General features: G+C 37.0%; 1 protein-coding gene across 4 annotated transcripts in view; it reads right to left on the reverse strand.

Moving 5' to 3' along the window:
• The window catches only part of TPD52 (tumor protein D52), a 326,322-nt gene that overhangs the window by 182,198 nt on the left and 127,539 nt on the right, over positions 1-16,585 (reverse strand). For 2 of the 4 annotated variants that reach the window (XM_069100167.1, XM_069100165.1), the window contains exons 5-7: positions 12,984-13,025; positions 10,855-10,903; positions 7,790-9,508 (exon numbers count right to left, since the gene is read on the reverse strand). In XM_069100167.1, the coding sequence (XP_068956268.1) occupies positions 9,395-9,508; positions 10,855-10,903; positions 12,984-13,025 (205 nt within the window). In that variant the 3' untranslated portion in view covers positions 7,790-9,394. Of the gene's footprint in view, positions 1-2,363; positions 9,509-10,854; positions 10,904-12,983; positions 13,026-16,585 lie in introns of those variants that run through there. The other 2 variants (XM_069100166.1, XM_069100164.1) reach the window with 2 other exon arrangements.

Genomic DNA, 16,585 nt, shown 5'->3' on the forward strand with positions numbered 1-16,585 from the left:
CCTTCTTTGCAATTATATTGTAATTTTAGAGTGCTACCTATAGCACAGAGAGATTAAGTGGCTAGCCCAGGGTCACTGAGCCAATGTGAGTCAGAGATAGGTCTTGAATGCAGGCCTGCAGGGTTCCAAGCTGGCACTGTATTCACTATACCACACTGCCTCGTGTGCTGACCTAGGGAGTATGTTGGTTCTATGGGAAACGTTATTTGGAAATCAAGTTGCTTTTTCCAATACACAAGTGAAGAAGGCAACTATCTTTCTTAACTCTTACAGTCAACCAATCAACAAACATTTATTAAGTGTCTACTGTGTGCAGACGCTCTGATAAGGGTTAGTACTTGCAAAAGCAAAGCTTTCCTGAAAAACCATGAATCTTTTTGAAAAGAATCCTGCCCCATTTTTACACCTATCTGGCATGGATGTGACTGTAGTCATGATAGATTATGAAGAATAAGTCAAGAAGCTGCTAAAATGAATGGAAAACTCAGAAAAGCTGAAGCAGATTTTAATGGAAGCTGGCTATATAACAGATGGTAAAGAGGACATTCCAGGGCAGATCATAAATGGCAGAGGGAAGCCTGAACACTAAGATGCTTCCAAAATAATGAACTAGGATACCCCACCAAAATTCATCACTGGTAACCAATCATTTTTGTCTTTGAGACTCCACTGGTTAAATTAGGTTAGTCTTCAGACAATATGCCCTCACTGAGCCAGCCTATACTTATCAATTTTCTAGACTTTTCTAATGGCTATTGTGCTGGATTTAAGAGGCAGAACACAAAGGTCCAAATGCTCCATCTGATACCTACTACTTGTGTGACCATGGACAAGATGGATATTAACTTCATTAAGCCTCAGCTTCCTCCTCTGTAAAATGAGGGAGTTTCACCCTATAACCTCAGTGATCCTCTTCACTTCACAATCTGTGATCCTATGATATTCCAATGAAAACCTAGGGTCATAGCTACTCCATAATGAGGCATATGAGAAGAATTTTAGCAAAATATATTTCCAAAAGTCCATTAAGTATAAATTTTAATTATTTCATCTTAAAAAAAAGACTGAGTTGTTTCTAAGGCATGCTAATTGTGATTTATGATAATTCAGCTATTAATACCTAATTTCAAAAGAATGTCTTCATTCTTATCTGAAATCTAATCAAACAAGAAGCAAGGAGCAAAGGAAGAAAAGCCATACACTGAACCCTTGGTCCACCTTTTTTCCACCTCAGATAGGAGGCCTGGAGTACAAGAGTATGGCCATTTCTGAAACACAATGTAAGACTGGAAGGAAAATAGAGAATCATCTCCTCTAAATCCACACCTCAAAGATGAGGAAATTAAGGTCCTGAAGAGGGAAAATTATTTTCCTAGGTTCACAAAGCCAGTTAGGGACAAAGCCAGACAAAACTATGGTCACCAAAACTCCTGATTCAGCGTTCTCCCAATTAAACCAGGAACATAACCCTCTTGCCTACCTGCCTCTCCCCCCAAAATGGTGCAAGTTTATAGCATTTATCCACATTAGACCTATTCTATATTTAATAAAACATAGTCTTCCAAAGTATTATCCATGGAAAGCAGCTATGGACCTAGAAAATCCAAGGTGTATATTTGGTCTGCAAAGTCATCTAAAAACAATCACTCTCTTCCCTGTCAATCACAAAGTACTAGAAAAGTGAACAAGGCATAAATTTAGAATTAGGAAAATCCTGGGTCTCAAAGATTAATCTCTCAAGGACAAGGCTTCTCAAATTTTATAAAGATAAGTTAGCTTGCCAAGCACTTTATGTATTTCATTTGATCCTCACAAGAACTCCTGGGATAATTATCAACATTTTACAGATGAGGAAAAAGGATAATAATAAAGACCTTGCAGTTATATAGCGCTTTATGGTTTGCAAAGCGCTGCACGTATTTTTGGTGCCCATAATAACCTTATGAAGGAAATGCTATTATTTTTCCCTTTAATAGTTGAGAAAACCGAGACTAAGAGACAGGTTGAGTGACTTGCCATGCGTAAAAGGGCGGGCAAGTGTTGGAGGCAGGATTCTAACTCAGGTCTTCCTGACTGTAACTCCAAATCCAGCACTCTAGTCACTGTGCTAACCCAGCTGCCAAAAAAGGAGGAATTGCTTTTGTACAGAAGTTTTCGTCTATTTGCTGGCACTGGAGCTCCCTCTCCCTCCTTTCCTAAAGAAACCCAGCACGGACACAGCCCACAAACACAAGCACGTGGGATTCAGGAAATTTCAACTCGGCCTAGGGACCTCTCCGCTCCGCCCCCTCACCAAGGCTCCGCCCCGCACGCAACTCGCATGCGCTACCGAGGCCCCGCTCCAGCCGGACGCGGCGGCTCACCTGCTGGGGCTCCGCCTCCTGCTGCAACTTCGAGTGGCGTTCCAAAGCGCTAGCGAAGCCGCCCAACCGTTTTCCGGGTTCCTCGGGGGAAGGACTGCCCCCCTCATTCTCCGTGCTGGAACTGACATTGGAACATCGACGGGCTGAGAGATGAAGTCGCGAGAAACGGCCCTGCGCGGCCACTGCACGGCTCCAGCACAGCGCTGCCATGACAGTTCCCAGTGACCTCTGAACTCTGACGTACTTCTGGGTTCTTAGTAAAGATTTTTGACAGAGGAGCCGCCCACCCCGCACCACCGAGCAGGGCTGGACTGTGAAAGCTAGAGAGGTCACGGAAGTGGGAGAAGTGTAAACGTCACGTCCGGTCTCTTCACTCTCTGTGGCCAGGCTCCCTGTGCACAAGATTTTGGAGTGCTGGAGTTCCGCCCTGAGGCTGTGTGGTTCTAATGACCCCGGATGGTATGAAAGATTCTTTGGGAAGCGGAAAGAGCTTGGAGCCTGTAAACGGGATTTGATGAAGACGACTTCCATGTGAAGATTGTAGAATGTCCCAGCTGGAAGCTACTGAAAAGTGTCCAAGCAACTGCCTCATTTTACAGACGAGGAAACTGAGGCACGGAGCGATGAAGTGACTTGTTCCCAGGTGCACAGCGCCACCAGCGATTTTGCCACTACGGGATTATGCGAATTAAGCTTCTCCTCGGGCACCTTATCAGGACTTGCTTTCAGGACCCTATTGCCCCCAGGAGAAATTTCTCCTCAGTTTACACTACTGACACAAAGACCTTTCACTCCAGGGAAGTAACCATCCCGTGTTTCCCTAATTGAGTACCTTAATGTCACTGATAGTAGTACCTAGAATGTCCCAGAAGCAGTTGTACAGCTTCTGTCGGAAAGCCTGGGGTAACAGCTTAGGCTCCACTCGTCTAAGCCTTTTGGCGTCACTGCCACTGGAGACGAGAGGCCGGAACCTGGTTTGGGGCCCACACACACATTAGCTCTGTGACCTTGAGCACGTTAGTTCCTAGTAAGTTTCTTCATCTGTAAAATGGGGGCAATCATACTTGAACAGTCTGCTTCACAGGGTTTTTATGAGAGGGCTTTATAAACTTTAAAGGGCTATCACATATATAAATATATATGGTATGATCTGGGAGTGTCCAAGCCCACCCTAAAGTGTCCACAACTTTCAGGACTCCCGTCAGCTTTCTCAGGCGCCGGGGACTCCTATTTGTAGAATTTGCTACCAATGCTACTCCTTCCTTTCTCAGTTTCTCTGCTACTTCTAGCACGGATCCAAATAACTACAGATTCTTGGAGCATTCCAATAGAGCCCCTCCTATTATCCTTATGTTAGAGAGAAAAGATACTAGGGTTTATGGAGGTTAAGTGACTAGCCAGTGATAAGACAGTGTCAGAGGTGGAATTCTAACACAAGTCCAAAATCCTCTGCATTATCCTACAGAAAGATTTGCAAATGCATATAAAGTGACAATGCTTTAAAAATTATGACATAAAAAACTATTTAAAAGTAATGTAATTAGTAACCAACAGACAAAGGACTGAACAAAGATCTACTGTTTCTTCAGTATAAATAGGGAACTAAAGCTTTTAAGCCTTTGGGGTTTGGGAAATACATGATTCTGATCTATTCTGACAATTACACAAAAAAGTGCTTACTAAACACTTTCTGATAACCATGAAAGAAATAGGTGGTTGATTTCTATATTCACTAAGACAGTAGAGCAACTGGGAACATTAATTCTAAAATTGGCAATGTCTCTTAAAAGTAGTCTCCATATTAAAAAAAAAAGGTTTGTAGGAAAAGTTACACATTCTACAATTCTACTCATGCCAAAACATTGAAAAGCTATCCTTATAGGGCTACACTTTTATAAATTTTTTTCTAGTACTATAAGAAGAAAGATAACTACAGCAGATCTCCAAGCACATCAGACTTATGAGAGGTAATATTTATATATTATATATATAATACATTATATATCTATATATTGTACCTTACTTTTTTGCTTGTTATCTTGCAGATCCAGTCCTTTTCCACTCAGAAACTTACAATTGGCAAATTCCCTTTTAAGGGATATTTTCAGGATCACCCCTAAACTATTTCTAGACTCTTGTATCTCAATTCTTTCTTTAGAGATACCATCCCTATCTTTTGATACTAAAGACAATTAACATGAAATGGTGAAGAGCTTAATTTCTATTCTGGATGCTGTTACTAATAACTTCCAATAGTGCTGACCTCTGTACTGTAATTTCTATTATTTTCAGCTCATTTCATTTCATTATTAAATCTCTAGTATTGAAAGTTATTTTCATTGAGTTTTTAAAGTCATATAGCTATACATCAAATACTTTAAAGTTTTTTTTTTTAAATCTCCCCATCCTTATTTGTCAGATCTATGGGGAAGGGAAGAATTCAAGACCAAACAAGAGGTTAGAGAACATTATGAAATGTAAAACAGATGATTTTGATAATTTTAAATTGAAAAACTTTTATATAAACAAAACCAATGCAATCTAGATTAGAATGGAAGCAGAAAGCTGGGAAACAATATAGCAAGTGTCTCTGATAAAGGCCTAATTTCTCAGAAATATAGAGAACTGAGTCAAATTTATGAGAACACAAGCCATTCCCCAAATAATAAATGATCAAAGGATAGGAACAGGTAGTTTTCAGATGAAAAAAATCAAAGCTATCTATAGGCATATGAAGAAGTGCTCTAAATCACTTTTGATTAGAGAAATGCAAATTAAAACAACTCTGAGGTACCACCTCACACTAATCAGATTGGCTAATATGATAAAAAAGGTAAATGACAAATGTTGGAGAGGATTTGAAAATTGGGATACTGATGCATTGTTGGTGGAGTTGCAAACTGATCCAGCCACTCTGGAGAGCAATTTGAAACTATGCCCAAAGGGCAACCAAACTGTGCATACCCTTTGATCCAGCAATATTACTACTAGGTCTGTATCCCAAAGAGATCACAAGAAAAGGGGGAAAGGACCTAAATGTGCAAAAATATTTATAGTAGCCCTATTCATGGGGGCAAAATATTAGAAATTGAGGGAATGCCCACCAATTAAGGAATGGCAGAACAAGCTGTGGTAGACAAATGTACTGAAATACTATTGTGTACTAAGAAATGATGAACAGGCAGATTTCAGAAAAACCTGCAGACTTGTGCAAACTCATGCAAAATGAAATAAGCAGAACCACGAAAACATTACCCTGATATAAAGTATCAGTAATATTGTGGAATGATCAAGTATGAAAGATTTGTTTTTTCTCAGCAACACAATGATCTAATACAAGTACAAAGGACTCACAAAGGAAAATGCTTTCCATATCCAGATAAAGAACTGATGGACTCTGAATGAAAACTGAAGCATATCTTTTCATTTTATTCTTTCTTGTGACTTTTTTTTCCTTTTGATACGTTTCTTCTTCCACAACTGTGACAAATATAGAAATATATTTTTTCATGATAGCACATGTATAACCTATATCAAATTGTCTACCATTTTCAGAAGAGGGGAGGGAGGGAAAAAAATTTGGAACTCAATGCTAAAAATTTTCTTGATATGTAATTGGAGAAAAATACTATTTAAAGGAAAATAAAGGCTCCCCATCCTTATGACACTTTTGAGGACTAGAGGGGTCTTGTTGGAATACTCTTCTAGTATAAGGAATAGTGTATAGGAGAGAACTTTTTTTTTTCATCTAAGCTACCTCACCTCTACAACAGAGATTTCCATCTTGGGGAAGTAAAAAAAAAAATACTTCCCTAGTTTGGAAAGGTTAGTGCAGGGCAGACCCACTTGTCAAACTCAAGAATTTTAAAGATCCTTATGGGGAGGCATCTACCTCTAAGTAGAAGGCACTCCTGTCCAGAATAAGGGACAAAAAGACTGGAGTGCCACCCTGGGACAGTAGCAAGTATATAGAACTTGACATATGAAGATCCAGGTTTTATATTATAATGCTAGAACTAATTAGCAGTATATAATCTTGGGCAAGTCACTTCCCACTGGGTTTCCATTTTTTTATTTGTAAAATAAGTATCAAATGGTCTTTCTGATCCATCTCTAAGTTGCCCTCTTCCTCCAAATTCGTATGGTCCTACCTATGAACTAGGGATCATCCTCATCTAACTATACTGCACCCCTCCCCTAACTGTTACCTCTATTGTATTCCATTACCTAGCTACATTTTGAGCATTTCATAACCAGGTCTGCTACTGAGTGGTTAATTTTTTTTTAATCTTGATGAATTTTATAGATCATTTGCAATGCTACAAAAGGATCAGTATGAGGGCTGCTAGGTGGCACAGTGAGTAAAAGCACCGGCCCGGGGTCAGGAGGACCCAAGTTCGGTTCCAGCCTCAGACACTTAACACCCACACAAAAAAACTAGCCGTGTAACCTTGGGCAAGTTACTTAACCCCAATTGCCCTCCAAAAGGCAAAAAAAAAAAAAAGGATCAGTAGAATTTCAGATACCCCAAAAGGCAAGATCTTTTATTAGAGGCAGCTAGGTGGCACAGTAGATAGGGCTTGGAGTCAGGCAGACCTGAGTTCAAAACCAGTTTCTGACGCTTACTATGTGACACTGGATAAGTCACTTAACCTCTGAATGCCTTGGTTTCTTCATCTGTAAAATGAGGGAAAATAATAACAGTACTTATCCCACAGGGTTGATGTGAAGATCAAAGGAGATAATGTTAGTAAAGCACTTAGCACAGTGCCTGACCCACAGCAGGTGCTTAATAAATAATTGTTCTCTTCCACTTTTATTATTTTCCTCCCATATAGCTGAAGTATTATAAGGCACTAATGACCAGATAACAATGTGGCAAAAGGAAATAATGTGAAAAATGCATTCAGAAAAACCAGTTGATAAAAAGGAAATAGTGCTAAGGAGTCACCATAATTATGCAAGGAAGGTTAAAAACCTCCATAACACAAAAAAAGTTGGTCGAAGTTCCTCAGATCCAACCTCAGTGATATCAACATTGATAGCCTGCAACTAAAAAACAATGATCTAAGAAACCTAGAACACAGGTTCTTAAACCTGGGTTTGGGAATTCACATTTTAAAAAATATTTTGATAACTATTTGAATATTTTGGGTTTCCTCTGCAATCCTCTTTATTTTATGCATTTAAAAACATTCTGAGAAGGGATTCATAGGCTTCATCAGACTGTGAAAGAAGTCCATGATTCACATAAAAAATGTGAAAAACCCTTGTTCTAGAGAGGGTACTTTAAGTCACCTAATGCTTTAAAGCACTAAAAAAGGTTCCTTTAAAAGAAATTCCTGTTTAGAAAAGGCATCATACATATGATACAATCTAACGAGCTATAGCCAAACCAAAGGTGTCACAATAAACACTACAACCTACACTGCTGAGATAGAGAATTTATTAAGCATTTCACATGTAATAGAGCATTTTATCAGTTATATCTAAAGTGCTAACAAAGCTCTAGCATTTAGGATGCAGCATATTATTTAAAACAACACTTGTGGAAGTTTTGAAATTTGGTTTCAATACGAGAATTTATCCTTTAATAAATGAAGTCATGCCACCAAGTGAATATTTTGCATCAACAACAAAAACAATTACAAACTAGATAACAAACAATACCAATACTATATGCCATAAACAGAATACAAGAGACTGGAAATGATTAAGAAGTGGTTATTAGAATGAACATTATTAGCCTGTTTATAGATAATCTAGAGGCCTCAAGATATTCAATCCCAGTGCTCTGTTTTCAAAGTTAGAGGCAATAGTTACGAAAGCAATTGAAGACTCTAGCACTGAAAATCACTGAGGTGGAGATGTTGAGTTGTGTTAATCCATTACATCCTCAAAAGGACCATTACAAAGTAACAGGTATTTAAAAATCCATGCTGCAATTATTGAGCATCTTTGTGTGCTTTACATTTTATTTTTAAATGGTGCTAAATGAAGGAAAAAAATGAAGTCAGTAAAATTTCTCTAACTCTAACATTTTTTAACCACCTACACCTAACAATCACAAGTTTTTGAGTTTGACATTCAAATATACTTAGTGTTCTGGATTCAAAAAGATGTTAAAACAACATTCTGGATCAAATGAGCACAAATCTGAAATATACCAACTGCCATATGCCAATTACCCTCCAATTATTTTTTAATCTAGTGTGAAATAGAAATTTGGGAGAGTGATATAATTACCATTACAAAAAATTACTTTTTCACTAAGATTAATAAATCTGTACAAAGGAAATCAAAAATGTTGATACTACACACATTCAGGTCATCTAGGATTTTATAACCTTATTGTGTACAAATTACAAAATCAATTATTACATGACTATATGACTGATTTTATATAATTCAACATAATTGCATACAATCCCTAGGGAAAGTCCATCACATACAGTAATTAAAGTAAGTTTATTTGGAGTTTTTTATAACTGGCAGTTCTTACCAGAAAAGGAAAAAAAAATAAGTACATCAAAGCATCTAATAATCAGGAATTACTTGAAAGAGTGGAAAAGATGGCATTCAAGTTTGGCAACAGAATAAATACAAAGAAAAAATAAACCTCCCAGAAGTAAAATAAATCAATGTACCATAGGAATCATAAGCTTGGAAAGAGACTATACCATTATAGCTTCTCAGATCGTTCAATTGAGTTTTTCCAGAAAACTCATTTTTTCATAATGCTGATCTCAATTAAACATCCCAAAATGCAGTCTGTTTGATCTTTAAACAGCACTTCCCTAGAAGGGGAGTTTGGAGAAAGGGGGGAAGAACCAACACCAGGTTAAATCCATTCACTCACATTTTAATTTGAAAAAAAAAACAGTTAACTTCACAAACTATTTTTCGAATGAATACATAAAGCTAAATAAACACATATTTGGTGGAAACTCATAGCCAAGGCCATTCTATCAATGTGCTTAGGTCTTGCTTGCAGCATCTGGCAGTGGGTAGCAGAACCAAAGGCAACAATCTCACTGGGTCTCCTGTGTCTGTTCTGTCAGGGATTCTGTGGCACTGGCATTTGCAGTGGAATTCAAGACTTCTCCAAAGTCACCTCCAGCAGCCTTATTTCCCCCAACTTTAGACTTAAAAAAGAGGGGAAAAAAGGAAAGAAAAAAATTAAATACAAATATTCTCATATACTGTGTCCCATCATGACCAACATTTTAAAAATAGTAGTAAAGTTGGGGATATGGTCTGTGAACAAAGAAACTAAGAGTCCCAAAGACTTGATCTTAATCCTTCCTTTTGCAACTAACCAGAGACATAATAGAATTATAACCATAACGATAAAAAGTTTTTAATCTTCCATAAATAATATCATTTAAGTTGCTCTAAGACTATATGAAAATTGCAGAGAAGATTTCAATTTGCAGGGAGTAAAGGATGTACTTCACTGAGAGTGCCATATACTAATGAAACCACAGGTCTGGTTACAAAAAAAAATTAATAATTTAAAAAACCAATTATAAGAAGGATGGTCAATAATCTAAAATAAATTTATGCAAGTAGAAAAATATTGTCTACTGATGGAGTTATTCCATCAGTTTAGGTAGAAATATTAATTGATTAGCAAATTGGGACTCAACTTCAATCCTAAGCATGAAGCTAAGTTTTAAAGATTCCTTTTTAGGCACTTCTTAACCAGAACTTGAAAAAATAACTTAGTAATTTGATGGTTAATTAACATAATGAGGAGCTTTTTGGGAGCAGATTTTATAATATAGGAAAAATATATGGAAGTTAGGAAGTTACCTCCCCCAAAAGAAGGTAGTGGTGGTGGTACAGAATAAGTGACCAGAAAATTAATTCTAGGTCTTCATTGACAAAATCAAACATTGCAAGGATTTCTCCAGAGAGTCTGAAGAACAGCATTTAGAACAGGTTTTATGATGAGAACTCTAGTTGTCCTAATAATCCTGAGAGTCTGAATCATAATCCTTGGCATCCCTTAATGTTTGGATGACTTAATTCTGCCTTCTCAATCAGACTCTTTTATAGCAATCTTTTTCAAATTTTAGGAGTCTATAACCTAAGGAAAAAAATACTAGTGTGGGGCCTAGAAAGCAGATATTATAAATATGTATATCCCCAAATAGTCTTCTGTAGATCCCAAGTGGCATCAGAGAGAACATTGTGTTTCCACAGAAATCTTTAAAAAGCACTAACCATATATGCCTAATGCTTCATATTATAAACATCACTTTGAACATAATCTTTAAGAGTATTAGATAAATAAGACCAATAAATAAATCAGTAAACATAAGACAAAGACCAACACACACTTTTAAAGCATTCTTTCTCTGGAATCAGCATCTGATAAAATGCCATGCAACAGTGTATGCTCCAGAAACACTAAAGAGAATGATTTACTTATACAAGGGGGAGAAAATCAAGGCACCACAAAGTCCTAGATTATCATAATTTTTACCTTTAAGTTTTCAACTTTTTCTTCAAATGATTTGAAAGTAGGTGAGTTTCTAAGGGAAGGAAAGAAAGGTTCATATTAAATCTTTGACATGAAAAATAAATTTACATAAAATTTAAAAATAGCCATTTTTTGAAACAGCATTCCTAACAGGTAACCTTATTTCCCCTAGTCTTAACTAAGAATTAGAGTTTTAACTACATGACAAAATTTGATAGCTATTCCTGAGCAGCAGAATAACCAAATATATTTGGTATATCCAACTACACATATTGTAAGTAAGTTTGAAATCATTTCAAAGAAGTTCTGAGTCATAAAGGAATTTACCTAATATGAAAGTAAAAAGTATACTGGCCCCTGTTTTTCCCATTCCCCCAAGTCCTCTCACTACACATTTGTGTGCACATATATACAACATATGTGTGCATCATTAAAATCAAGTTTCTTCTTTTCCATTTTTACTTTCAGTATTGACTGTGAGCAGAGCCAACTATACATAATGGAAGCAAAGATAAACATTTATGTAGTGTGATTAGAGAGATACCTACTCTAAAATATCATTTCCTTGACCTCCTTCATCACTCAGTCCTGATAATTATTAGAATAATCTTTTTGGGTTGACATCATTTTTACTTAACTATAGAATCCATTAAAGCCTAAGAGCATTAACCCATGGTTCTGTGTCAGAGTAGAAATGTCCTAGTGAGGTACCATAATGAAGAAGTCCTTAAGAGGCAAGAGGCAGCAATAAAGTAGAGGAAAGGAGGGAGGAGAGGTTGATGACTAACTCTGGCTAGCCCTGTCCCTCCAGAGATAACAGCTCATTTGTCTGTTCAACAGTTTGCATGCTCACAGTATGCTTAAAAAATCAGACATGCCTTTCAATAGGCCCTTCCATCTATCTGCATGAAACATCTGCTGGCACATCAGATGCTACTCACATTATTTCAGGACCATTTTCATATGACTGAATTCAGTAACATTTTTATATTATGCACATATGTCTCTGCATAGCCTGCCTGTCTGCTGCTGAGAATTTAAAGAGAAGGAGAAAAAAAGAAAGCCTCCTCCCATTTTTCACCGTAGTATGTGCAACACTTGAAGTGAACGCACTCATTTCCTCACTGCTGAAACCTTCCAGTTCTCTTGATATTACAAATCAGAGTATTTACACATGGAGTAACTGAGCTGGTGCTGAGAGAGGGATTATGACATAGTATATGGCTCCAAGTGTCCCACTTAGGATTAGAGAAAAGTAAAACAGCAAGGTTCAGGTTGGCTTGTCGGCCAAAGCAAAGGGTGAGTTAATGTGTGAAAGGTTAGCAGAGTATTCGAGCCAGAGGAGGCCAAAGTGACTGGCAGAGCCTGCCCTAGGAACTGAAGGGACAGAATGTGCTTGCTTATTTTCGTTGCTTGAAAACACATTTGTTTCTGAATAGCTTTTCCTCAGGGAGCTGAAAATTTGATAACACTCCTATTCTGCCCTCAGTTATAATAGAATGTCAGAGGTTCAAATCAAAATAGGAGAATATAATTTGGCTTTCATATTCATGAAAATAAATCGGGGCTTATCAGCTGGCTACAAACACTGCTTTTGTAAACCTCAGCTTTACTTTGGAATAGTAATCACTGCATTTTTAGATGACTCTTGGGTGTGAGAAACAACCATTTGGCACTCTTCACAGCTCCAGAGAGAGGAGTTTTTACCAAGGGAAAGGCAACACATAGCTTCAGTCTACAAGGTAACTAACTAAAGGAAACAATGAAGAAGCCTCTCTTCAGATTTCAAAACCAGTTGGGAAGATACAAGTTCTAGGATATAATTGAAAAAGAAAAACTTTTAGGAGGTGAAGCAAACTCCTTTCACACTTCCCAATCTCACATGAATCAATAGATAAGGATGTCAATATTTCCTTCTTTTGAAACCTTGTACTGGCCATTCGAGTTGTGCTGATTTCGTTGATTCTCAATAGTAATAATCCCTTCTATCATCATCTACTTTTTAAAAGTAAACCATTTCTGCTCTGCTTCAGAAAGAACAAGTTCAAGAATCCTATTCATTTAGGGCTAATAGTATATCCAAGAGTCATTTATTCATCGCAATCACTTGTTTTCACAATAATATACTTTACCTCATAGCAGGCATGCTAATTGAATGTTGAATGGAGCGAATACTAAGGGCCAGCATTAAAAAGAGATAGAAATTTAGTTAGTTACCAAACCATTAGACATTTCTAAAACCAAAAAAAGAAACTTTGTTTACTAGGAGCCTTATAGCTTTAGTTCAATAAAGTTGAATGTAAGAAGTATTTACTTTTTTTTAAGGACAGATGAAAGAAAGCTTCCAATAGCATATATTTCTTTCAATTATTGGTTTGAAGCAAATATATTTTTACAGCACTTTACAGTGTTCACAGTAAATTCACAGTCACACATCCTCTCATTTTGATCATCAAACAATGCCCAAAATAAACAAGGAAGATGCTTTTGTCCCCACTCTACAGATAGTAAACCTTTACTCTGAAAGTCTAAGAGATTTACACAAATCTTCCAACTTAAAAGTTCAGCAATCTGTGATATACAGAAAATGGAAGACAAGTCAAAAAACTGAGGCAGCTGCAACCCCTGCACACAAGGGGGAAACAACCTACTCGATAGATGGAATATTTCACAATATCTGCTTATTTGACAACTTTGTTTAAAGTTTAAGCATCTTGTACCATAACAAGTGATGAAAAGGACAGTTTTCAGAGAAACCCAAGAAGATCTGGATGAAATGATGCAGAGTAAAGTAGACAATTTATATTATAATACCAACTGTAAAAATGACCAATTTTGAAAGTTTTAAGGACTAATCAATTTACAGAAGACTTAGGATAAAGAATGAATTCCTGCCTCCTGACAAAGAGGTGATGAACTAAATATTCAGAGTGAGACACATTTTTGGTCATTGCCAATATGGGACTTTGTTTTGCTTGACTGTGTATATTTGGTTACAAAGATTTTGATTTTCTTTTTTTTGGGGGGGGGGTACTAGGAAGAAGTAGAAGAGAAAATAAATCCTTGTTAACTGAAAATACATTTAATATTTTAAAAAGTAAAGCTTAACCATCATTCTTAATATAACTCCCATTTTGCTCTCAGTTATGAAAGAATTTAATAGTCCAAGACCAAAGTAAGCAAACACTTTGGTTTTCATATTTTTTAAAATTAATCAGCTGACTATAAACACTACTTTTGTAATTTCATTGTATATATTTAAACTGCATCAGTCTTAGGAAATTATGTCAATTTTCTCGCAAGTGATCTTTCTATTCTGGCTTCAAGGCCATTCATTTCAAGCTCAACATCCTTCTTTGTAATGACCAACCTCTCATTAAAAGTAGATGGCATAGGTCTCTTATCATAGGAAGGCATTCACAGATAAGAATGAACCCTCATGTCTCATGTATGGTGATCACCTTTTAAGATAGCCCAAGTTCTAAGTTCATAAAATCCCTAAGTATGCTGTTTTTGTAAACACTACTAATAGCATTTTGATCAATGATTGAAAGTCGGTCCTGTTAGGGCTAGTCAAAGTATGTCTGTTTTAAATTTTGTGAGTGTACATTTTCTTTTAGATGTTAAATCACAAAATTCATTGATATTAAGAATCATAATTTTAATAATAATAATTATATAGTACTTTAAAGTTTACAAATAGCTTTACATATACTATCTCATTTGATCCTTAGCACCTTGGTGAGTAGGTGCTCTTATGCCAAATTTCTAGATGAGTTGACTGAGACAGGGGAAATTATTTTCCCTGTGTCATTCATTCAACAAGCATTTATTCAATGCTTACTATTTTTCTGTGTCAGGTAACATACAAGAATCAAGTTGGCATTTTCACTCTAATAAAGGTAATACAAGAAATGAGGGACTAGGGACTAAATTTGAGATTTCACTAGTATAGGGAACTCCTGGGTGAGGAAATTTCCTCCACCAATTCAGGAAGGCATCCTCTACACAACTGCTAAGTATCAGAGTGAGAAAACTGAAACTAAGTTTAATACAGAGATGTTAAGTGACTTGTCCAGGGTCACTGCCAGAATATGTCTGAGGCAGGACTTGAACCCAGGTCTTGTTGACTTTGGGAGAGATGCTCTATCATCATTACTTCACAATGAATATCATGTTTTCATGATTGGAACACTAAGTTCAAGGAAACTACCATTTTTAAAAAGAGGCAATGTAGCATAGTAGATAAAATCCTAAATTTGGAGTCCAGTGTGAATTTGAATATTTTTCAGACTACTATGTGTGGTACCTCTTTCAAACTTCTCTATTCCCTATTACAAGGGTACCTCCAACCTTCTACTTATCCAAGTTGATACAACCCTGGTGTCATCTTTGATTCATCCCTCTTTAACTCATATATTCAACTGCCAGATCTTGTCATTTCTCTTTCCAAAATATTTCTCACATATATCACCTTCTCCCTAATCATGACTGCTACTCTTGTCCTGGCACTCACTGCCTCTCACCTGAACAATTGACATAGGCCTTCCACCTGGTCTCAGGATTCTTCTCATTCCAATTCATTCTTTTCTCCACATAGCTGCTACTAAAGGGATCTCAAATTTAGTCCCTAGTCCCTCATTTATTGTATTACCTTGATTAGAGTGAAAATGCCAACTTGATCCTTGTGCTACTTTTCATATGGTACCTTATACATATAGACACATCTCTTTTACCTCTCCCACTCTCATGCCTAGGAGAAAAGGCTTGTCTCCCAGGAAGGAACTCGAGTAGGGAAAGAATATACAGGAATATGACCCTGGAGTCTCTAGTTGGGGGTGTGAGGGGAAGTTTCAGTAAGATAGCTTCTGTCCCGACACACATCTTACCTGATCATCCCGAGCAATATTTATTTTCCCCCGGTGTCTCTCTTTCTCTCTCTTTCTCTCTCTCTCTCTCTCTCTCTCTCTCTCTCTGTCTCTCTCTCTCTCTCTCTCTCTCTGTCTGTCTCTCTCTCTGTCTCTCTCTCTCTCTGTCTCTCTGTCTCTCTCTCTCTTCATCCTTCATTTCTCTAGTTCCATGCTTCGGCTCACTGAGGGGAAAGGTTCCAGTCTCTGATAGGTTCACAAAACTGTTAAAGATCACCCTGAGATGTAGAAGAACTGATAAGCCCTCCAAAAGGGATCACCACACATAAATGTACTTTGTTTACACTTCAAAACCACATCTCAAGTGACCACATTTGTGGGAGTGGGAGAATATTTTACATTTAAATAAAGTAGACTTGTATCAGAACCAGTTACATAGAGACTAAGGCTAAGGCTTTGCAAACTTTAGAGCTTTCACAGTATTAATGGAATAAGAGTAAGGGAGAGTACAAAGCCTTAGGGAAGCTATGTAAGTAGAAAAACCTATCATTGCTAGTTAAAGGCCAAAAATAAGAATAAAATAAGGTCCTATAGGCCACATTGGACTTAAAGTTCAAGTGCACTGATTAATCAATCAAATAAGCCTTTATTAGGTACCTATGTGCCATGCTCTGTACTAAGCCCTGGGGATACATATACAAAGAATGAAACACTTCCTTTTCTCATTCACACTGGACTATGGTCTACTTCTAGGGCAGATGCCCTTTTATTTCTAAATTCCTGGAAGCAGGTTGCATAAAACAGTAGTAAATAAATATGTAAATTAAAAATTAAAAAACCCAGAAGTAGTTCACTTTCCTAGACCT

This window comes from Petaurus breviceps, unplaced genomic scaffold (assembly GCF_028583685.1).
Source record: "Petaurus breviceps papuanus isolate PSGF00001 unplaced genomic scaffold, PetGlider_PUasm1.0 38, whole genome shotgun sequence".
Lineage (NCBI taxonomy): Eukaryota > Metazoa > Chordata > Mammalia > Diprotodontia > Petauridae > Petaurus > Petaurus breviceps.